Source organism: Salmo trutta, chromosome 16 (genome assembly GCF_901001165.1).
Source record: "Salmo trutta chromosome 16, fSalTru1.1, whole genome shotgun sequence".
In the NCBI taxonomy this organism is placed as follows: domain Eukaryota; kingdom Metazoa; phylum Chordata; class Actinopteri; order Salmoniformes; family Salmonidae; genus Salmo; species Salmo trutta.
In genome coordinates this window covers 54,066,899-54,091,229 of record NC_042972.1, presented here as the reverse complement: position 1 = coordinate 54,091,229, position 24,331 = coordinate 54,066,899, and the positions used below count along the sequence as shown (strand labels likewise).

General features: G+C 41.9%; 1 protein-coding gene across 4 annotated transcripts in view; it reads right to left on the bottom strand.

Annotated features, from left to right (window-relative positions):
- The window catches only part of LOC115151044 (rho guanine nucleotide exchange factor 3), a 129,718-nt gene that overhangs the window by 77,588 nt on the left and 27,799 nt on the right, over positions 1 to 24,331 (bottom strand). Inside the window, exons 1-3 of one of the 4 annotated variants that reach the window (XM_029694970.1) lie at positions 24,125 to 24,152; positions 16,884 to 16,950; positions 3,914 to 3,976 (exon numbers count right to left, since the gene is read on the bottom strand). In XM_029694970.1, the coding sequence (XP_029550830.1) occupies positions 3,914 to 3,976; positions 16,884 to 16,895 (75 nt within the window). In that variant the 5' untranslated portion in view covers positions 16,896 to 16,950; positions 24,125 to 24,152. Of the gene's footprint in view, positions 1 to 3,913; positions 3,977 to 7,829; positions 8,190 to 16,883; positions 17,084 to 24,124; positions 24,153 to 24,331 lie in introns of those variants that run through there. The other 3 variants (XM_029694966.1, XM_029694969.1, XM_029694968.1) reach the window with 3 other exon arrangements.

The window sequence follows — 24,331 nt, the reverse complement described above, 5'->3', positions numbered from 1 at the left end:
GTCCAGAATATGTTTATTTATTTAACCTTTTATTTAACCAGGCTAGTCAGTTAAAAACAACTTTGTATGTACAATGACGACCTGGAGAGTGGAGCTTTATAGAGTCCTGAGTCCTACATAGAATATACACGTGGATTTACTCTTGAGTCGTTTGATATCAATCAATAGGCTATTTCCCTCATCAGAAGGAGCAAGGGGAGAAACAATGGGATTAGCCTCCTTTTCCAGTGGTCCCCGCCAGCAGCGGGGTATGAGCCCGGCCATTGTGTGAGCCAGTCAGTCACCCTGCTGAACACACGCCAAGCAGGCATGTGACACCACCTTTCCCCCTACCCTTGGCTCTAGCCCTGCCCTGGCTCTACAGTCACTCTGTGTGCCCTGGACTCCAGTCAAACTAACACTGGGCCTATAGATTACAGTACACAGGACCTGGCTTGGCTGTCAATCCTAAAATAATAGTTTTGTATTGGTAATAGTAGGCACTGTGGGGACCTTTTTAATACAATGGACATGTTGACTAGAGTACTGAAAACAGCACACGTTTGACTATCTATAGCTGATGATAATAACACATTGAAGAGTTTACAAGATAATACAAACTTTCTAATAGAATTTTGGAAATTAAATAAACAATTTATTCCATGGATATATTTGTTTCCTATTTCTGTCTGAGTTTACACCCTTGAGTCATTAGAATCGGTAAGAGGAGGAGTGCTGTTTTAAAAACAATGATCGGACGGTACTCATCACAATGGTCTGCATTTAAACACCATAGTTCCACCTCAGATCTGACCTCATTGTGTCAGTAAAATACCCAGATCTGTCTTACCCAGCTCTGGACCTGTCAATCAACTGCCACCCCACTCAGAGATGCTCACATCTTCCCTTATCACCCAGACCTTAACTATTCTCTCCCTACTGCCTCAATACTTAAAAACCTAAGTAGCAAAACACCTTGAACCAGATTCCACAGCTTGGTTTTGTGTTAGGACACGCTGAATGTACTCTGTGGAAACAGCCAACAACTTCAAGGCATATAATTTAGCACCAATGCTTTGGAAGCATTTTCCTGACACCACCCAAAGCTATTTTGTTATTTGACTCTGCTGTTGTCTGAGATGGAAAGCAAGGCTTATTCAGTCTGGGCTTTAAAAGTACAGCCTTTGAGCAAATTAATGTTGTTGTTGTGTGTTTTATGTTGTTAGCTAAGTAGAGTTCTCTTACTTCTAAAAATGTGGAAATGGCTGCTAATTAGTGTCCATGTCAACGCAAGCAGCCAAAGAGCCAACAGCATTGTATGGTACTTCAGGAACGCCTCACAAGTCCTCAACTTCATTAAATAGTACCCGCAAAACACTAGTCTCAATGTCAACAGTGAAGAGGTGACTCTGGGATGCTGGCCTTCTAGTGTATTTGTCCTCTTGCTCAGTTGTGCACCTGGGCCTCCCACTCCTCTTTCTATTCTGGTTAGAGCCAGTTTCGCTGATCTGTGAAGGGAGTAGTACACAGCGTTATACGAGATCTTCAGTTTCAATTTCTCGCATGGAATAGCTTTCATTTCTCAGAACAAGAATAGACTGACGAGTTTCAGAAGAAAGTTCTTTGTTTCTGGCCATTTTGAGCCTGTAATTTATTTTATTTTACCTTTATTTAACTAGGCAAGTCAGTTAAGAACAAATTCTTATTTTCAATGACAGCCTAAGAACAGTGGGTTAACTGCCTTGTTCAGGGGTAGAACAACAGATTTTTACCTTGTCAGCTCAGGGATTAGATCTTGCAACGTTTTGGTTACTAGTCCGACATGCTAACCACTAGACTACCTGCCGCCCCACTAGGCTACCTGCCGCCCCACTAGGCTACCTGCCGCCCCACTAGGCTACCTGCCGCCCCACTAGGCTACCTGCCGCCCCGATACTCAACTAGTCTAAAGAAGGCCAGTTTTATTGCTTCTTTAAATCAGCACAACCATTTTCAGCTGTCCCAAATTGAAGGCAAACTCATTGTTTGTCATCAGTGGCAACATAGACTCCACTGATCAGCCAAAACAAGCTCAATAACACAATGCATGCACACACTCCTATTGAATATGTATTCACCTGTATTGTGAGTAGGCCTATGCCATCTTAATTTACCCACTTTTTTCAAAAATGTATAATTAAAATACAATTATTACCATTATGTTTTTATGTAGTTAGATTGGTAAAGTCAAATCTTTGTTTGATTAAAAAATGTATGCATTAATGCATACATGGCTGTCTCTGGGATATTTTGTCAACATTTTGTAATTTAATGATATTAAATATTGGCCTCCTTGACCCCCAAAAATCGGTATTGGTTCTAAAAAAAAATCCATATCAGTCGTTCTCTATTCAGAATGAGTGCCAAGGTTCGGAACATTGTGAGGACTACCTTAAACTGGAACAAACATTTCAGAAACGGGTGCAGAAAATCTAACTAAGTTGAAACAAACATTCTAAAAATCTACCTGCAATAGAGCATGCTGGGAAATATGATAATGATGGATGTGGTTTTGATTCAAAGTGATGTTTATGAGTTTCAGGCTTCTGAAATAGGGTAAAACTAGGCCCTCAAAATAAGGCTTTCTGAAATATGTATTGTGTTAAATAATGTTTTTTTTCATGATAACATATTCGCTTAAGTTCTCACTTGGTCCATAGGACCGAAAATGGGAAAAACTTATTTGAATAAGGCTTTACACTAAGCAGTGTGTTAATTTAACACTGTTCCAGTGGTTTTCAGTGTTCATATATATTGTTTTGTAATTTTTACCCTTTTTTCTTCCCAATTCCATGATATCCAATTGGTACAGTAGTTAGTCTTGTCACATCGCTGCAACTCCCATATGGACTCGGGAGAGGCGAAGGTGGATAGCCATGCGTCCTCCAAAACACAACCCTGCCAAGCCACACTGCTCACTTAACCTGGAAGCTAGCCGCACCAAAGTGTTGGAGGAAACACTGTCCAGCTGGTGACCGAAGTCAGCGTGCATTCGCCCGGCCGCCACAAGGAGTCGCTAGAGCGCGATGGGACAAGGACATCCCAGCCGGCCAAACCCTCCCCTAACCCAGACGACGCTGGGCCAATTGTGCGCCAACTCATGGGTCTCCCAGTTGCGGCTAGCTGTGACACAGCCCGGGATTGAACCCGGATCCGTGTGACGCCTCTAGCACTGCGATGCAGTGCCTTAGACCGCTGCGGCACTTGGGAGGCCCTTTTTTAACAATGGAGAATTTGCTGTGTAGTATTGTAAGGTACTTCAGTACAAGACACACAGTAGATCAGCATTCAGTGGTTCATACACAGCACTCATACACACAGGCCCAACCAAGGAGAACAAAATAGTGAAATAAGTATCCAGCTATTACTGCTGCTATTTACTAGTCTCCCTAGCCTAGACAGACAGGTTGCCTACCACAATGTACTATAGGACTGGGAAGGGTCTTCGTAGCACGGACCTTAGGAGATAGAAATAAGCGTGGAAATGGCCTGACCTTTAGGGAAGCAGAGAGTCTCGTAATGTAAGTTGTTGTTTGTATCAATCACACAGCCCATCGAAAGAGAGAGGGGAGAGGGGGTCGAGAGAGACAGTGTTCTCCCTCTGATCAGTGTTGTACAATCGTACTTTCTGCAGGTTCCTCAGTTATCACTTATTGGTAAGAGGAGGGGAAGGGGGTAACCGTACGAAGTTTAAAAACAGAAAAAAAACCGGAGGGACCATAAGTCAAAGATGGACGCTAAGATGGTCGTTACAAGTTTATGTCAGAGGCATTAGGAACAGCGAGAGGGGGGCAGAAAGTGAGAGAGCGAGATAGCAATAACGATAGAGAAAGGAAGAGAGTGAGGAGAAAGGGGCAAAGGAAAAGCCAGTATTCTGAGAATGAGCTGTACTCACGTTGATGTCCAGGCTGCACAGGCTGAGAGAGTCCACATCCCTCCTCCTCTGTTTCCTCTTCTTCTGTAAACACACAACAAAAACAACACAAAGGGTGAGTTTTTATAGAGAACATGGAAGCTAGGTAACATGTGAGGAACTGAATAAAAGTAATTTACTGGCACACACTCAATACGTTTGCTAAACTACAGGTTGCCCTGTGAAAACCAAAAGAGGTTTTTCAAGAAATGGTCTTTTAAGGGAGTATGCGAGCACACTCGTTCGGTTTGCCTAGCCGACTTCGGCTAGCCGCCAGCCGAACTGAAGCATGCTGATGCCTTTAGGCTAACATAAATCCAACATATAATAAGCCAATCAGTGGAGCACTTAATAGTTTTGGCTCATCTCCAACCATTTAGTAGATAAACTAGGATGCTATATTTACAGGCCTAGCAGCAGTCAATCTAAATGGATTCCGTCCACTGTTTCCTTCTACTTGGCATTGTATTCTACACAAGCTGTAGTGTGTTATTATTGTTGCCGTATAACAGTTTAATTCCCATGACAACAAGAATTCTCCTGCCTGGCTACCGGGAGGCTTCTCTGAGGTCAGGGAGAGGAGTTGAACAATGGGACATGGGAAGCAAAGGGTTGTGTCAGAAAAAGAGTTGTGTTGAGGTGCGTTATGTATACAGTATGAACTCAAGCCTGTGTTTTAAAAAAAAATCTCTTAAGACTAGAAGCACGGATCTAGGATCAGGTCCCCTGAGTCCCCTCTGTCCATATAATCGTATTCAGTATGATTTCAAAAAAAAAAAAAATGAACAGGCAAATGTATCCTAAAACAGCAGTCCTACTCTTGGTGAATATGAGACCAGAACAACTCTGCGATAAATCTGCATATTTCTGAGGCCTGACTATGTTCTATATGACACAGATAGAAGTCCTTCTATAATGGAACACAACATTACATAGCCTTCTAACAGGAGAGCTGACCCACACACATCTTATGGAGCTGAACACAACAATGACACGTCGTTACTACAACAGAACTCCCACAGCACACTCCAACGGATCTTCCAGACCGAACAATCGGGCAAGTGGAGCTCAACACAGATGTGTTGGTTGGAGTTGTTACGTATATGGAACCCTTACGCAAAGGGCATTGTTACAATTACGTTACATATGATGTAAACACTTTTCTCTAACGCAGGTGAACTCAAAGAACTCTGAAGTCCAGATAAAGCTACATTCATTTCTCTGATCGCTGAAGACTGGCCAAAAAACTCATTCCAGAATTCAATTTTTTGCTGATTGAACACAACATCCAACAGACCCAAACAAATCAGGTTCTAAATGTAGGTCACAGGAGGCTGCTGACGGGAAAAAAGGCTCATAATAATGGCTGGAAATGAGCAAACGGAATGGCATCAAACGCCTAGAAACCATGTGTTTGATGTATTTGAAACCATTCCACTGATTCCGTTCCACTCATTCCCACGAGCCCGTTCTCCCCCAATAAGGTTCCACCAACAACCTGTGATGTTGGTCTATTTATTTTGCTTAGGAAATACACAGGGGATTAACAGGGAATGACTGGTGCCCATAGGCCCACTGTGGTTTCTGGAGTACATTTACATTTACATTTAAGTCATTTAGCAGACGCTCTTATCCAGAGCGACTTACAAATTGGTGCATTCACCTTATGATATCCAGTGGAGTAAATGTTTTCCTGTAATCGGACTATTCTAGATCATCCTTTAACTATGATATTGAGCATTCAGAGAAAAATAACTGGTCAGTCAGACTGAAAATATAATTAGTAATAGTTCATGGAAGAGAGGGTCACTGTCTTAATACATTTCTGAAGGTTTAAATATCATCTGCATCAGAGATATTTCCTTATGATTAACATTTCCTGCTCATATTTTAACCTCTATGGGATCGATGTCCCTATACCGGGACGGTTGAGCTAACGTGCGCTAATGTGATTAGCATGATGTTGTAAGTAACAAGAACATTTCCCAGGACATAGACATGTCTTATAAGGGCAGAAAGCTTAAATTCTTGTTAATCTAACTGCACTGTCCAATTTACAGTAGCTATTACAGTGAAAAAATACCATGCTATTGTTTTAGGAGAGTGCACAACAACAAAAAACTTATTACGGCAACTGGTTTGATACATTTACCTCTGAAGGTAAATAATGTACTTACATTCTGTAATCTTGCTCTGATTTGTCATCCTGAGGGTCCCAGAGATAAAATGTAGCATAGTTTTGTTTGATAAAATCTATTTTTATATTCAAATGTAGGAACTGGGTTCTACAGTTTGAACCCCTGCTGTCTCTGTCTCCACACCCACCCCGGACGGCCATCTAGATGTGTGAAAGTTAGTGTAAAAGCTAATGATCCATCATGTATGTTGTATTACCATAGAATTTTTGTATGTTCTCTATAGTTATGCACTTGAAAATGTTTGTATTATCTTTTACCAGATGTAATGTGTTATATTCTCCTACATTAATTTCACATTTCCAGAAACTTTCAAGCGTTTCCTTTCAAATGGTATCAAGAATATGCACATCCTTGCATCCTTGCCTGTATGTCATTTTAGGCGAAAATGGAAAAAATGGTTTGGATCCTTAGTCAGAGCTCTGTATCTGATATTTACCGGTATGCAATTTCCACTTTGAAATGACAGACTTGATTTTCCCTTGCAAAAAATGTATCAACCCCTACACACATTATTTTCTGCAGTTAGTTAGCTGAGAGACTTTCTGACATGGAGAATATGATGAAGCCTGGAAACAATTCAGCATCTCCATTACCAACCCCCTTTTCTTCTCCAGTGCAACTTCCCCAGCCCTATAACGCCCAGCCCCCATCTCCCCATCGCTAGGTAAAAAGACAATTTAACACAATTTTCATCCAGTAGGAAACTCGGCGGTCAATATTTGAAAGAAATCATACACATAGAAACTGTCGACCTGACTTAATTTCAAAACTTTTACTCAGCCTAGTTTATAGTAACTCAGGTCTTTGCTGCAGAGGCACAGCAGGTGCAGCCGCCCCAGGGAACATGCAACAACACTTCCTGTGCAGAGTAACAGGCGACAAGAGCCTTCCTCCACAAACGCACACACACGCACACACACACACACACACAGGGCACCGAGTGCATGGGGACACAACAGATGGTGACTACTGTAGCTCTCTGTTTCACTATGCAGATGTAGGATCTTAATTTGATCACCCTGTTGCAGGAAAACTTTCCTGCAATGCAGGAAAATGTTAAAATTGTAGTGTATTTGAGATTTAAAAAAAGGCTTCTGAAGTTTAACTTCCACTTTGAAATGTCAACCTCTACACATTATTTTCCTGCTGTAACAAACGTGCTTAAATTAAGATCCTACATCTGTACAGTGAAACTACCTCTGTTCCCTCCAGACCAGAGGATGTTGAGCACAACTGTTTGTCTCACTAATATGTGACCGGTCTGTCCTAAAAGGTGGTAAGTATGTGATTGGATGATGCAGCAAAAAAACAAAAAGGTCAGCTAAAATTGGATAACCTACCAATAGAACATTGCAGAATTCAAGGTTGAATAAAGAATCAATTATTTTGAGACATGCTTGTTTATGCATTTATGCATATCATGTACTAACATTGCCTGACTACTACTAACAAGTTATGCAACTCAACTACCGCTGACCTTATAATGCAGCCTGAAACAGAAATCTAGAAAATACATGGTAATTACATGCTATGCTCTGATTCAAACATCAAGAGTACCATTTTGTCAGTGTTACCAGCGTTGGCAGACTACTGTAGGACAATAACTGTACTCAACAACAGAGCAGCTCTGGTAGGACTCTCTCACCATAAATATCTTTCACAGCATGGTTGGTACATATAGGACCTATCCTCTCACTCACCTTCTGATGCACAAATAGACAGCACCCCATCATGAGGGACCCCTGAGCCGGTTTGCTCCCCAGAGTCACAAAGTCACGGCAATGCTTTCCCTCCACAGTAAGGGCCACTGCTAGCCCGGATCCAGCCCGCTCCTTAGATAGTGCGGGTCACACACACTCTGATCCAGCTCCTCAGCTAGCCCATGGACACACACATTTAGATCCAGGCTTCTACCACCATTAGCCCAGGGCACACAAACTCAAATCTAGTCTGCTCCTCTGCTAGCCAAGGACACAAGGTCTCACATCCAGCTTGCTCTTCACACACAAGGTCCGCAGAGGTGTGTGTCTGTATCTGTATGAGTGTATGTGAGAGAGAGGCCGAGTTGTGCTGCTTCGTAACAGGATGTGCTAGCGAGAGGGGAAACTGAGCTGATGTTATATCGGCCTGTGGAGCCACAATGGCCGGTAGACAACCTTGTTTTTTTTTATTATTTTCGTTGTCCCGGAGAGTTTGTGCACTGCCTGGTTTGCAACCTCTCGGACACACAGACAGACAGTTCTGTCCCCGGTCACAGAGATACCCCCATCCCACTATCTTGCTAACCTGAACCGCAATGTAATGGCTTCGTCGTTTTCTTTTCACATTGTCCTTTCGAGCACAGTTCCAGTAACTACAGCTTGGTTTGGCTCAGTTCTGATTGGTTCAGTAGTGTGAAAAGTCCTGTGGTGCCATGCTTCTGCCCTCTCCCTATGACTAGTACAATGCATCCATTAGCTAGGCCACTACTGGGGGTCAATAATGATCTGGAAGTAGTACAGGCCTTAAAATCTCTATTTCCACAGAAAAAATCCATGCTATTGGAAATGCGTGATAGTATGAAATACTTTATATCCTGCAAATCAATGTTTACCCTCACGATCAATTTGATCATCTCACTGCCTTTCCTTTGGGGAAATTAAAGTTTATTCAATAATTTGTCATTCTAACCCTGATGACATAAATACACTTACCAGGGCGAGGCCATATAAAACAAACGTCATACTGTACAGTGGATGGTAAAGTATTTAGTCAATCATACACAAAACTGAAAACTAGCTGTTACTGGCAGAGGTTTGGAAATCTCTTTGTTATTGTCATGGTTCCACCTGTCACCAGAGGGCAGCAGAGACCGTCCTAGAGACATTAACTACACTCAGGTGTGTCCAATGTACTCATTATGATTTCCCTGTTAAAAGAGGTGTGTTTTCTGTTGTCCTTTGCAGAAGTTTGAATTGTTTAACATGTGGTTGTTCCCAGAGTGAGTTTTTGAAAACGTAGTGGTCCCCCACATTTCTGAAATATGCCCCTGAAGGTGGAGTTACATCCACTTTAAAGCGAGTGTTTTATGTGCTGCAGTACAGGTTCACATTTGAATAACTCCAACTGTATTTACCATTAATGATGTCATCACATTCACTGCCTGTTACTTTAGGCTTTAATCCAATTCCTGTCTGAAAGCCACACTTAAGGTGTTTGATCAATATGAGAAACGTAGCATTTTGAGTTGAAGCTAGACAAAGGGCTCTATACAGTCTGTATCGCGGAAGTTCAGCGTGATTTTAAATGTAAAGGCAATATGCCCGCATTAGCGGAGACTGCATTCACAGTAAACGCTGCATATGTCGGCTCAATCAGAGATTACCTTCACATTTATATCTCGGGAATTGGTGACGCTTCAACAATACAGATTAAACAGAGGCCCTAGCCTAGCAGGCGTACATACTACAACATAGACATGATGTTATAAAAATATTAGATAACCTCACTGGAAACAAAATGTTATAGTCTTGTCATAATCTTGTGGTTCGAGATTACAAGAATACTTTCCAGATTTACGGTCTTGTTCTTTGCCGCAGGGTAGGAGGCTGCACGTTACTCTGAAGGTTAAGAACGGGGCACACGTCAGCGCACCCAGTTCGTCTGTAGTGTACACACAGTCACCAATTACCCAGGTGCAGAGGGTGCAAAACATTTCAGAAGGTGCCAGGTAGAGTCTGGTCTACTGGTGCTGCTGTCAACACGGACTACACGTGTCCCAGAGCGTAATTCCACTCTCCTTGGGGAAAGAAATCCTCAGAGAGAAATAGATAACTGTGCCCAGCTAACTAACGTCTCTGGTTGAAGCGTTGCAATTAAGAATATGGGAGCATTCAATAGTGTCTATTGCACTCTTAGGAACAGGGCAAACCAATGTATCAGACAGCTACAGCTCCAATAACACTAAAATGAGAGGTCACGCAAACAACACATCTCACTAAGAAGTGTAAGAGGAAAATTATTAAAAGCACAGACTCAACTATTTATGGGGAAATGGAGCAACATTTAGCCGGAACAGGTTTCCTTTAAACTCTGTGTCAGTCTAAATGGTGGAGGGGAGAGTTGGTGAGGACAGCAGTGAACTTAAATAATAATAATAGAAATCATTAGGGCATGTCCCAAATGGCTCCCTTTCCCCTAGTGCACTATATAGGGAGTAGGGTGCCATTTGGGACACAGCCCTGGTTGGCTGAGCTCCTGGTTTAGGGAACAGGACATTCATGCCCTGGAGAAAGATAGTGTTGTCTTGGGACTTAACACAACAAAGAACATGGCTGCCCTTTAGAATGATTTATTGTAACATTACAGTATATCATGAATAATCATTTGCAGGCCTATTTAGTGTATGAACTATGCACTAATGAATTTGAATGAACATTTGCTATGTGTGCCATTCTAATTTTGGGCACATAGCCAGGTCATTCAAAAATGAACAAATCAGAAGACAAATGAAACCTCTTCAGTAAGCAGGGATAAATCATCTGAGTTGGATAAAGGCTGAGTTGAGTGGAAAACGGCATCAACTCCCCTCCAGCTCTCCCTGCTATGACATAACAGGCAGAATAAGGCAGGGAGGAGACAGGGAGGCGGGACTACTCCCAAGTTCTGTGCTGTTATGTACCAGGAAAGACTGAAATAAACCAAGAATACCCTGCCAGTCTCTAAGGAGGTACGTACTAGTCAGTCACCTATACAATAGTCTTCTTTCCACCCTGTCTTCAAGCAAGGATACTTATTGTATACAATGACGTACATCCTTCAGATCAGGCACTTATAGCAGCTGACAATGTGATGGGACCCTAAAATATCACATAATAACACTCTGATGAAGGATTCACGCTGAAACACTTTGTTTCATTCACTCCTCCTCTATTATTCAGCTATCGAAACAGTTAGAGAGAAGCTGTTCTGGTTACCATGGTTTAGATGTAGCACGCCTCCAGGCCCCTTATCTAGTCAGGACATGGTCTTTTCTTTGAGATGGATACGACATCTCAAAGAGTAGAGGGTATTGCTTTTCTATTCTCTTCATACTCAACTTGGCTGCTTTGCCGGGCCTTGGAGTAGGGAAAAAACAAAGTCAAATTGGTCCGTTTGCTGCGCGTGTGTGTGTGTACGTGCGTGCGTCCGCGTGCATGCACGTGTGTGTGTGTTGAAGACAAAAGGCTTTGATGAGGAGCCAGGTAGGAGAAACGGTCATGCTGTCCTGTCCGTTAGGAGCTGACCAGACAGAAACAAACGCTGCAGCAGCATGACTAGGTCCCGGTCCAGACCCAGAGAAGGCCCGCCCTACTGCCCTGTTCTGATCTCCTGTTCCTGACTATCACAAAACTGAGAGAGAACTCTGCCAAATGAGACATTGACAAGCAAAAAAATATATATCCTGACAGTGAATAGCAATGACAAAGACGTATAGGCCTAGATAGATTAAGGAGGCCCAAGTCTAAGGCAAGCGTTAATGACTTGTGATCAAAAATGGACAAATTTGCAATGTGCTCCAAATGTCCAAAACTCTTATTCTTTAGCTAGATAAAACAAATCTAATGAAAACCTTTTTTTTTTTTTTTTTACCTTTATTTATACAGGTTTATTCTCATTGAGATAAATATCTCTTTTCCAAGAGAGACCTGGTCCAATAGCAGCAAGGGGAACAACGTTTCAGACAAACCAAATTACATACACTAACACAACATTAAACACAACTATAAACACACATACAGTACAACAAAAACATATTACATTTAAAAACACAAACATCTTGACTAAAAACAGCTGGCCTAAAAACAATTACACTCTTCTATGATATATACATCGATCAAGTGTTGGAACTCCACCAACGAAACTAGACCATCACATTTTAAAATGTTCAGGAGTGCTAAGTAACTAAAACTATTTCTACCATGACCTGTTCTAATTTATGGTACTGTTAGAAGCAAATCAGAATGGGACCGTAATTGATACTTATTTACTGACCTAACTAAAAAAGAACAGAGATAAAATGGCATATTACCCAATATGGTCTTATAAATCAGTGTATACCAGTGTTTAAGCCTACGCAAGGTCAATGACGACCAGCCAACAGCGCTGTAGAGATCACAATGATGTGTTAGACGTTTCTGATTTGTAATGAACCTGAGGGCTGCATGATACACTGAATCAAGTGCTCTCAGGGTAGTGGCTGAGGCCTGCATATACAGTGGATATAAAAAGTCTACACCCCTGTTAAAATGCCAGGTTTTTGTGATGTAAAAGAATGAGACAAAAATAAATCATGTCCGAACTTTTTCTACTGTTAATGTGACCTATAATGTGAATAATTCAATTGAAAAACAAACCTAAATCTTCGAGGGGGAAAAATGAAAAATAAAAACCTTACAATAACCTGGTTGCATCAGTGTACACACCCTCTTATAACTGGGGATGTGGCTGTGTTCAGAATTAACCAATCACATTCAACCTCATGTTAAATAGAAGTCATTACACACCTGCCATCATTTAAAGTAACTCTGATTAATCACAAATAAAGTTCAGCTGTTCTAGTAGGATTTTCCTGACATTTTCTTAGTTGCATCTCAGAGCAAAAGCCATGGTCCGCAGAGAGCTTCCAAAGCATCAGAGGGATCTCATTGTTGAAAGATATCAGTCAGGAGAAGGGTACAAAATAATTTCCAAAGCATTACATATACCATGGAACACAGTGAAGACAGTCATCATCACGTGGAGAAAATATGGCACCACAGAGACATTACCAAGAACTGGACATCCCTCCAAAATGTATGAAAAGACAAGAAGAAAACTGGTCAGGGAGGCTTCCAAGAGGCCTACAGCAACATTAAAGGAACTGCAGGAATTTCTGGCAAGTACTGGCTGTGTGCTACATGTGACAACAATCTCCCGTATTCTTCATATGAATGGGCTATGGGGTAGGGTGGCAAGACGGAAGCCTTTTCTTACAATGAAAAACATCCAAGCCCGGCTGAAGTTTGCAAAAACAAACATCCAGTCCCCCAAAAGCACGTGGGAAAATGTGTTATGGTCTGATGAAATCAAGGTTGAACTTTTTGCCCATAATTCCAAAAGGTATGTTTGGCGCAAAAACAACACTGCACATCACCCAAAGAACACCATACCCACAGTGAAGCATGGTGGTGGCAGCATCATGCATTGGGGCTGTTTTTCTTCAGCTGGAACCGGGGCCTTAGTCAGGGTGGAGGGAATTATGAACAGTTCCAAATACCAGGCAATTTTGGCACAAAACCTTCAGGCGTCCATTAGAAAGCTGAAGATGAAGAGGAAGTTCACCTTTCAGCACGACAACGACCCAAAGCACACATCCAAATCCACGAAAGCATGGCTTCACCAGAAGAAGATTAACGTTTTGGAATGGCCCAGCCAGAGCCCAGACCTGAATCCAATTGAACATCTCTGGGGTGATCTGAAGAGGGCTGTGCACAGGAGATGTCCTCACAATCTGACAGATTTGGAGCGCTTTTGCAAAGAAGAGTGGGCAAATATTGTCACATCAAGATGTGCCATGCTAATAGACTCCTACCCAAAAAGACTGAGTGCTGTAATAAAATCAAAAGGTGCTTCAACAAAGTATTAGTTTAAGGGTGTGCACACTTATGCAACCAGGTTATTGTGAGTTTTTATTTTTTATTTTCCCCCCTCAAAGATTTGTTTGTTTTTCAATTGAATTGTTCACGTTATAGGTCACATTAAAGGTGGAAAAAGTTCTGACATGATTTATCTTTGTCTCATTATTTTACATCACAAAAACCTGGCATTTTAACAGGTGTGTGTAGACTTTTTAAATCCACTGTATATAACATCACTAAAATCTAAAACCGACAGTAATGTACATGATACCAGCTCCTTCCTGGCCTCAAAAGAAAAACAAGCCTTATGCCGGTAATAAAATCCTATTTTCAGCTTGAGCTTCCTTATCAAGTTCTCTACATGCACAGTGAGGCTCAGCTTATCATCAACCCACACACCCAAATATTTGTACACTTTAACTTGCTCTATATTATGTCCAGCCAATGTAGCAATGACATGATTTGTAACATGCCTGGCATTTGAAAATACCATGCATTTTGTTTTACCCGAATTTAGAATCAGCTTTAAATCATACAGATTCCGTTGTATGATGTTAAATGCACTTTGGGCATTTTCAAAAGCTAAAGATAAACTACTACCACTTGAATAAAGAACAGTATCATCTGCATAAAAATGAACATCTGCTGTTTCAATAAGACCCCCAATGTTGTTGATATACAAAATGAACAACAGTGGGCCTAAAATAGAACCTTGCGGAACACCTGAGCACACCTCTATGGACTCAGATTTGCAACCATCCGCCATTACACATTGTGTACGATTTGATAGGTAATTTATAAATGTATTTTTTAAAATTATTTTAATTTGAAGGAATCCTATGAGAAACACAGTTGTACAGAAAAAGCCAACTGTATAACTTTGATGGGAATGTTCTCTAAGATAACTTGGCTGCTGTAAATGATGTTACTGTGTCTATAAAGCATCGTATTTGGGGGAAACTCCTATTTGTGTTCAAGCCTCTTCCGGCACACCCCCTCCCAGTCCCAGACAAACCCTGCTCCTATCCTGACAACACAGTGTGCTTTCCAGGCATGGACTGGCACAGTCACTGGTACAATAATACCATACTCATGATACCATCAAACATCCACTCACTGCCAATGTAAACCAGAGTCATGCTAAGTTGTTCTAATCATACGAACCCAAACGAAAACTGTATGCAATCAAAAGCAACTGCGAGGAGAATCAAGGAAATACAAGCAAGAAAAAGTGCTGGTCTGTGCTTCAAAAGCTGTTGTAAAGGACTCAAGAATGTTAAAGATCCACTTGACACCCGCAGGATTGTTCTTTTCACGTTACATTAATAATATGTTAACAAATAAGTAACAAGCCAGTAATTACCGAAGAGATAATAAATATGTCAAAGTGTGTTTGATATATCAAAGACACGGTATACACTGTGGCTCCAACTGAAATCTCTGGAATGTTTAAAACTTCAAAGCCTTGAAGTGCAACACAACATTCTGACGCTTCAAACCCAAAAGAAGGCATTTTCCAAAATGTGTTGGGCTTAACAATAAAACACTAATATTTCAAACAAACTTTCATCTTCTACGACATCCTGACCAGAGATGCAGCAGAGCAGACAAATAGCGCTGTGTCCTAACCTAAGTAAGAAAGCAAGGCCACGGCTCTGTTCTCCAGTGGGTGAATTAGTCCAGGATTCCAGAGCTCATCCCTGAGTGTGAGTTGCCAGAGCGGTGCCAGCCCCTGGCCTTGTTTATGTTGGCCGTTCCAACCAACATACTCACTGTCTGCTCGCCCAACCGACCACGTCTCAATCCCAGCGTTGCGTCACAGCAATGTGTAGGAGGGCGAGCTGAGCTGAGGCCGAAAGCCACGGCAGGAAGAGGAAAGGCGGGGCAATGAATCACTCTCTTTATCATATTGACTGTCAGGTAGGACAGGACAGGGCAGGACAGGAATGTCTTCATATTGACTGACAAGAGTCCTCAAGCTACTAGGACCTCAGATGATAGGTTCTTTGACCTGAGTCAACTGATCTACAGCCAAAGAGTGTGTAAGTGTTAAAGATGATGTTACTTCCAAAGACACTAGTCTTACCCAGAGCCTAACATTTAGATATTCCAAACATATTCCTTATAGAAGGCTTGGATACAATCCAAATAGAAGGCTCTGGGCCTACCTATCTTATCATTACAATGTAATAATAACTGCTCTTACATAAGGCCATTGGGTTCTAAAACGTTACACAACATACATTTTGATGTCTTTGTTTCCTCCCTGCCCGACAGTAATACCTGAAGCTGTAATAAATTCAAGACTCTCAAAAGCAAAACCGTCAAGTTCTTAATTCCTCTGCCCTTCAGTTTCATTTGAAATATAAACAGTAATCAAATGCTTTAAAGATCAATCCAGTTTGTTCACACTTTTCAGAGTGAAAGCAAAATTATTCTATAGGCCAAAACACATTTAGGCTGAGTCCGAAATTGCACCCATTTCCATACATAAGAGTGCACTAATTTTGACCAGGGAACATACAGGCACCTCTCTCTCAGGCAGAGCCAGTCCTTCAATCTAACTCCAGACACACATACAGGGGAGAGACAATTGCAGGGCATCTTGGGTGAGGATAAAAAAATTACTTCATTTAACTAGGCAAGTCAGTTAAGAACAAATTCTTATTTACAATGACAGCCTACCCCGGTCCAAACCCGACGACACTGGGCCAATTGTGCGCCACCCTATGAGACTCCCAATCACGGCCGGATGTGATACAGCCTGGATTCGAAGCAGGGACTGTAGTGACACCTCTTGCACTGAGATGCAGTGCCTTAGACCGCTGCGCCACTCGGGAGCCCAAATCATGCATGATGTCATAATGTCCTACTGGTAAATAAAAAATAAACAAACATTACTTAATTTAAGTGGGGATAAGAGATCCATCGTAGTCAGAATGATTGGGAATCATAATCAATCAAATTGCTCTGAGGAAGATTCAGGGGAGTATGAATATGACTGTGTTAATGCATTCACCCATGTGCGCACACACACACACACACACACACACACGCGCACACAGTCTCATTCGGATGCTGACTAACAATAGTTCTAACATTGTGTAAACCACTTACCCCTCTGAACATCCAGCTGTCGGGCGACGGGAGGAGAGAGAAGGAGCTCTTTTTTTGCAGTGTCTGCCTGAAGAAGGAGAGGAGAGTAAGAGAGGGTCAGAGAAAGAAAAGAAAAGCAGTATAAATCTCTGTCCATTAAACCACAGTACAGTCCAAACAAAGACATTGAAGATACTGCAGCAGCCCCAGCCTCTAATCACATTCACTCAAGTCATACCCTCAGAGACCAAACAAATGACATCACCACTCTGTTAATGTGGACTTGCACTGGTGGAGTGGCCCTTTGAACTTCAGGAAACAGCTAATGGAACCTGAACACACGCATGCACGCACACACACACACACACACACACACACACACACACACACACACACACACACACACACACACACACACACACACACACACACACACACACACACACACACACACACACACACACACACACACACACACAGCTGACGGAAGCGACACCCATGCAGGTCCCTAAACACTTATTCAAGTTTATTTTATTTAAAAAATATTTTCTACATTGTAGAATAACAGAGAAGACATCAAAACGATGAAATAACACATATGGAATCATGTAGTAACCAAAAAAGTGTTAAAAATCTAAATATATTTTATATTTGAGATTCTTGAAAGTAATTAATAAGTGTGCCTTGTTAAAAGTTAATTTGTGGAATTTCTTTCCTTAATGCGTTTGAGCCAATCAGTTTTGTTGTGACATTGTAGGGGTGGTACACAGAAGATAGCCCTATTTGGTAAAAGACCAAGTCCATATTATGGCAAGAACCGTTCAAATAAGCAAAGAGAAAGAACAGTCCATCATTAGTTTAAGACATGAAGGTCAGTCAGCTCTGAAAATGTCAAGAACTTCGAATGTTTCTTCAAGTGCAGTCGCAAAATCCATCTAGCGCTATGATGAAATTGGCTCTCATGAGGACCGCCACAGGAAAGGAAGACCCAGAGTTACCTCTGCTGCAGAGGATAAGTTCATTAGAGTTACCAGCCTCAGAAATTGCAGCCCAAATAAATGCTTCACAGAGTTCAAGTAACACACACATCTCAACATCAACTGTTCAGAGCAGACTGAGTGAATCAGGCCTCAAATTGCTGCAAAGAAACCACTACTAAAGGACACCAATAAGAAGAAGAGACTTGCTTGGGCCAAGAAACATGAGCAATGGACATTGGACTGGTGCAAATCTGTCCTTTGGTCTGATGAGTCCAAATTTGAGATGTTTTGTTCCGACCTCTGTGTCTTTGTGAGCGGATTATCTCTGCATGTGTGGTTCCCACCGTGAAGCATGGAGGAGGAGGTGTGATGGTGTGGGGGTGCTTTTCTGGTGACACTGTCTGTGATTTATTTAGAATTCAAGGCACATTTAACCAGCATGGCTACAACAGCATTCTGCACTCGTTCTCAACTAGCCTACCTGGTAAAATAAAGGTGAAAAAAATAAAAAAATAAAAAAATGGCAAGAGCAGTGTTTACAGGTTTTATATCTATTTTCTGAATAAATAGCCTCTAAAATACACTGTATATGTAAACAGACCATAAATGTCTCAATTGTTGTTTTCCTGGAAAGCTAAGCGTGCTATTATATGATGCAATATCAGTACTTGTTGCATTTACAACTTGTCTAAGTCCTATCAGCTACTGATTTCAACTAGTGTATGGCTGTGGATTGACTACATTGTTTAAATGGAATGTTGATGTATTGGCAGTTAATTAGAAAAATGTATGGAATCATTCCTCTACAATTGGCTGTCTAACTAGCTAACAAACATAAGCCTAGAGTGCAGATAAAATCTTCTAATTCATTATTTTACACAATATCTTATCAAAGCACTGGCAAACCATGGTCGACCAACTCCCTGACCAAAATGGCTGAACTTTATTCCATCATAAGCAGGTTCATGTCCCTTCTATGTAGTATTTTAATTCCTAATTCTATGGGGGTGAGATCTCCAGAGAGTTTGGGGTTCAGGGGTGTGTGGTACGCCAGTGCCTTTCTGGTACACTCTTAGAAATAAAGGTGCTATCTAGAACCTAAAAGGGTTTATCGGCTGTCCCCATTGGAGAACCCTTTGAAGAATCATTTTTGGTTCCATGTAGAACCCTTTCCACAGCGGGTCCTACATGGAACACAAAAGGGTTCTACCTGGAACCAAAAAGGGTTTGACCTGGAACCAAAAAGAGTTCTCCAACGGGGACAGCCAAAGAACCCTTTTGGAACCCTTTTTTCTAAGGGTCTCGGAGCTAATGGACAGAAGCAGCATTGTCTGAAGAGTCTGAAGATGGCCATGATACATGGTTCATTGATGATTCAGGACCCTTCAAAGACCTGACGATGGTGACAATCAGAGCCATGTATTTATGTGACGGTGTGTTTAAAGTGTGCTAAAGAGTTCAAAACTGGGAAGCCAGACTTGAGTCACAGACTGTAGGAATGACAGAGACAGATAGCAGGGTTTTGTTTAAACAGCTGCAGCTGCTACAGTGAGGTTACATTAAGGCCTTGATGTCTGGGGGGGGGGAGAGATGAGTGGAGTGTGTGCCTTGGACGGTCTGAAGAGCAGACATGATTCCAACCTCTACTCCCAGGTTAGTCTCCTGTGACACACTGTAACATAAATGTTAACTGGCCAGCGCACGGGAGATTTTGTTCTGGGTTCAGACCTTAGTCCAAAAGGTGGCCAGCCAGTAAGTAGCTACGAGCTGAAATAAATAACAGTCAGGGTCACACAATAGGAAATAAGTTCAGTCAGTAGTCACTAGCACACAAATACAATAACCGAGTTCAACAACCATAGGTCTTGGCTCCACCGTAAGGTCAGAGTTAGATAAAAGGCTTCAGGCCTAAGTCTGTTAACAAGCTAAGCACATGTCAGTAAAATATCGAAGCAAATTCAATTTTATTGGTCACATACACATGATTAGCAGATGTTATTGCGAGTGTAGCGAAATACTTGTGCTTCTGGTTCTGGCAGTGCAGTAACATCTAACAAGTAATCTAACAATTCACCAACAACTACCTAATACACACACATCTAAAGGGGTGAATGAGAATATGTACATATAAGTATATGGATGGCCAAGTGGCATAGGCAAGGTGCAATAGATGGTATAGAATAGAGTTTATACATGTTATATGAGTAATGTAAGATATGTAAACATTATGAAAGTGGCATTATTTAAAGTGGCATTGTATAAAGTGACTAGTGATCCATTTATTAAAGTGGCCAGTGACTGGGTCTCAATGTAGGCAGCAGCCTCTCTGAGTTAGTGATGGCTGTTTAGCAGTCTGATGGCCTTGAGATAGAAGCTGTTTTTCAGTCTCTCGGTCCCAGCTTTGATGCACCTTTACTAACCTTGCCTTCTGGATGGTAGCGGTGTAAAGAGGCAGTGGCTCGGGTGGTTGTTGTCCTTGATGCTCTTTTTGGCCTTCCTATGGCATCGGGTGCTGTAGGTGTCATGGAGGGCAGGTAGTTTGCCCCCAGTGAAGTGTTGTGCAGACCGCACCACCCTCTGGAGAGCCTTGCAGTTGAGGGCGATGCAGTTGCAGACAGGATACTCTCGATTGTGCATCTGTAAAAGTTTGTCAGGGTTTTGGGTGACAATTCAAATTTCTTCAGCCTCCTGACGATGAAGAGGCGCTACTGCGCCTTCTTTACCATACTGTCTGTGTGGGTGGACCATTTCAGTTTCTGTGATGTGTACGCCGAGGAACTTAAAACTTTCCACCTTCTCCACTGCTGTCCCTTCAATGTGGATAGAGGGGTTCTCCCTCTGCTGTTTCCTGAAGTCCACGATGATCTCCTTTGTTTTGTTGACGTTGAGTGAGGTTGTTTTCCTGACACCCCACTCCGAGTCCCCTTACCTTCTCCCTGTAGGCTGTCTCGTCGTTGCTGGTAATCAAGCCCACTACTGTTGTGTCGTCTGCAAACTTGATGATTGCGTTGGAGGCGTGCATGGCCACGCAGTCATGAGTGAAAAGGGAGTACAGGAGGGGGCTGAGCACGCACCCTTGTGGGGTCCCAGTGTTGAGGGTCAGCGAAGTGGAGATGTTGTTTCCTACCTTCACCACCTGGGGGCAGCCCGTCAGAAAGTCCAGGACCCAATTGCACAGGGCGGGGTTGAGACCCAGGGCCTCCATCTTGATGATGAGCTTGGAGGGTACTATGGTGTTGAATGCTGAGCTGTAGTCAATGAACAGCATCCTTACATAGGTCTTCAAAAAGAAAGGAGGACCAAGGCACTCTTCATATAATTTATTAAAATGCATTTATTAGTATGGCATGTTCAATAGAAACAATGTTTTTAAAAAACCGACGCGTTTTGGCTGCTTGGCCTTCATCAGGGTGCACAAAGAAATAATACAATGTTCTCTGTTTAACAGCTTTTCCAATTAACCCTAATTAGAAGGGGGAGTGGTTAAAATTGTTTGGACACACCTAGTAAGCAATAGTATACACACTTTAAAGTGAAATGCTGTAGCTATGTTATCATAAAAATGTAACTCCAAACTAGAAGTATCAGAACACTTAGAAAGGTAGTTCTAACCTTAAATATGTCTGGGCGAAGTGTCAAGAATAAGAAAGCAATACATTCCATAGTACACTAGAACACAGCAAAACATGAACAACAAGAGTCTAAACATAGCTGAGGGCAATTGAGCAAAAATATCCACTAGATGACAGCAAATGTACCCATCATCATTCAGAATCATATCTGCAGAGGAGGAAGCCTAGATCTGTCTCTTTCAACTTTACAAGCAGTGACGATGAGGATCACCCCAGACATTCAGAGGCCAGCTCCTCCCAAGATTTTTTAGATCAGGAAGAGGAGTCACGCAGGTACCTCAACAAGAGAGGGAGAGGACGCGGAAGAGGCCAAGACGGAGGGGGAGGAAGAAATCAAGACTACCCAACCACACGGAGCAGGACCAGAACAAGGCTGTGATCAACATTTCTGGAGAACCCCTTTCTGATGATTGCCTAAGGGTATTGTCTAAAGGACTGTCCTTTGCTCCCACATACTCAACTAATGAATTTAATACAAAGATTGACCTTTTTCGTTTCTACAGGAATCTACATCTGAAGGCCTGGTATAAGCAAAACATCTCTCAAACTACAGACGCCAGTGTCTCAGGTCAGGCAGTTTCTGTTCCCTCAAAAACACCTTTTAAGCCCAAGTCCACCTTTTGTCCCATTGTACAGAATGCCACACTAAATACATTTGCCAAGAAGGTGAATTTTGATGTGGAAAATCTGTTTAAGGGTAAAATTGACTCCAACCAATCACTACGTAACCTTTCTAAGATAGAGAGGGATGCAGTTGAATCATTGTCCAAAAATGAACGGGTTGTGGATAAAAAAGCAGACAAAGGTGGCGCTACAGTAGTGTGGAGTAAAGACAAATATGTGACAGAAGCCTACCGTCAATTAGACAATGATGAATTCTACCAATCTCTTAGCTTCAACCCTACAGAGAACCTAAAAATTGAGTTGAAAGGGATCCTCACAGAAGCTAAGGAGAATGGCTACATTTCAGACAATGAGTTCAAATTTCTTTTCAATGGCAGTCCATGTATGGCTTCTTTTTACCTTCTTCCAAAAGTCCACAAAAATCTTGAAAATCCCCCAGGCAGGCCAGTCATTAGTGGTAATGAAAGTCTGACAGAACCCATCTCTAAGTACATTGATTACTTTATTAAGCCTTTTCTGACGTCACTCCCAGCCTATCTTCAAGATACCACAGATGTGTTGAACAAAATTAAGGAATTGGATAATATAGGTACAGCTTCCTTTTTAGTCACCATGGATGTGGAGTCTCTTTACACCACCATTGAACACGAACAAGGTTTGGCAGCTATGCACCATTTCTTGAGTACCCGACCTGAAACTGAGATGCCTCCTACAGAATTCATTGTCTCACTGACTGAATGGACTCTTAATCATAACATCTTTATCTTTCAGGACCGTATTTTTAAACAGGTCAAAGGATGTGCCATGGGAGCTTGCTATAGCCCTTCCTATGCTGGTTTGTACTTAGGTAAATGGGAAAATGACTTCATTTTGGATCCTTCTAATAACCATTTCTTTGACCGGATTATATGGTGGGGACGCTATATTGATGATGTTTGCCTTTTTTGGTCCGGCTCAGAAGATGAACTTATTTCCTTCCACCAATACCTTAACAGCCTTAACCCTAACATCAAACTAACTATGGAGTATAGCAAGGATAACATTCATTTTTTGGACCTCGACATCAGTAAAAATGACAAAGGTTGTTTGCACACATCAATCTTTAGGAAGCCTACAGATGGGAATACCATTCTGAGGGCAGACAGCTTTCACCCCAAAAGGCTAAAAGAGAATATTCCATATGGCCAATTCCAAAGAGTCCGCAGAATTTGCGATCAGGAAACAGACTATGTTGTCAAATCTGCTGAATTGGAGAATCGTTTCTTGAATCGGGGCTACAGCGTCCAGGTCCTGAAAGATGCAGGTATAAGGGCTGGATTACTTGACAGAGAGAACTTGTTGCGAAGAGGAGTGCCTCGTGATGCATCAGAGAGAGTGTATTTTGTTACAAAATACAGCACTGAAGCAGAGAACATTAAAAGAATCATAAAAAATAATTGGGGAATCATCCAAAGTGATACGCTACTACGCCAAGTCTTTCCTGAGCCACCAGTCATAAGCTTTAAGAGATGTCCTACCCTAAAGGACAAATTAGTCCACAGTTATCTTCCGGGTGACTCTCAAAAAACTTGGCTTGGGCACAAACCCAAGGGCTCTTTTAAATGTAACCAGTGCAACCATTGCAGAAATATTGCACAGAAAAAGTATTTCGTTGATACAGCTTCCAAAATGGAGTATTACGTCAAGCATTTCATTAACTGCAAAACCACTCATGTCATCTATAGATTGGAATGTCCTCAGTGCAAGGTGTTCTACATTGGACGGACAAAGAGACACCTTCAAGATCGCCTAGCGGAACACAAGTACGCCATACGGGTAGGAAATGAAGACTACCCCATGGCAAGGCACTACAAGTCCTTACACCATGGCAACCCTGCCTCCCTACAAGCTATGGGTATTGATCATATCCCGGCCTCTATTAGAAAAGGGGACCGCCTTAAACAGTTAAACCAAATGGAAAGTTTTTGGATTTACAAACTACAGGCCACTAAATACCCGGGTTTAAATGAAGATATGGATTTCTCACCCTTCCTGTAGGGTTGTGATGGGTACATTTGCTGTCATCTAGTGGATATTTTTGCTCAATTGCCCTCAGCTATGTTTAGACTCTTGTTGTTCATGTTTTGCTGTGTTCTAGTGTACTATGGAATGTATTGCTTTCTTATTCTTGACACTTCGCCCAGACATATTTAAGGTTAGAACTACCTTTCTAAGTGTTCTGATACTTCTAGTT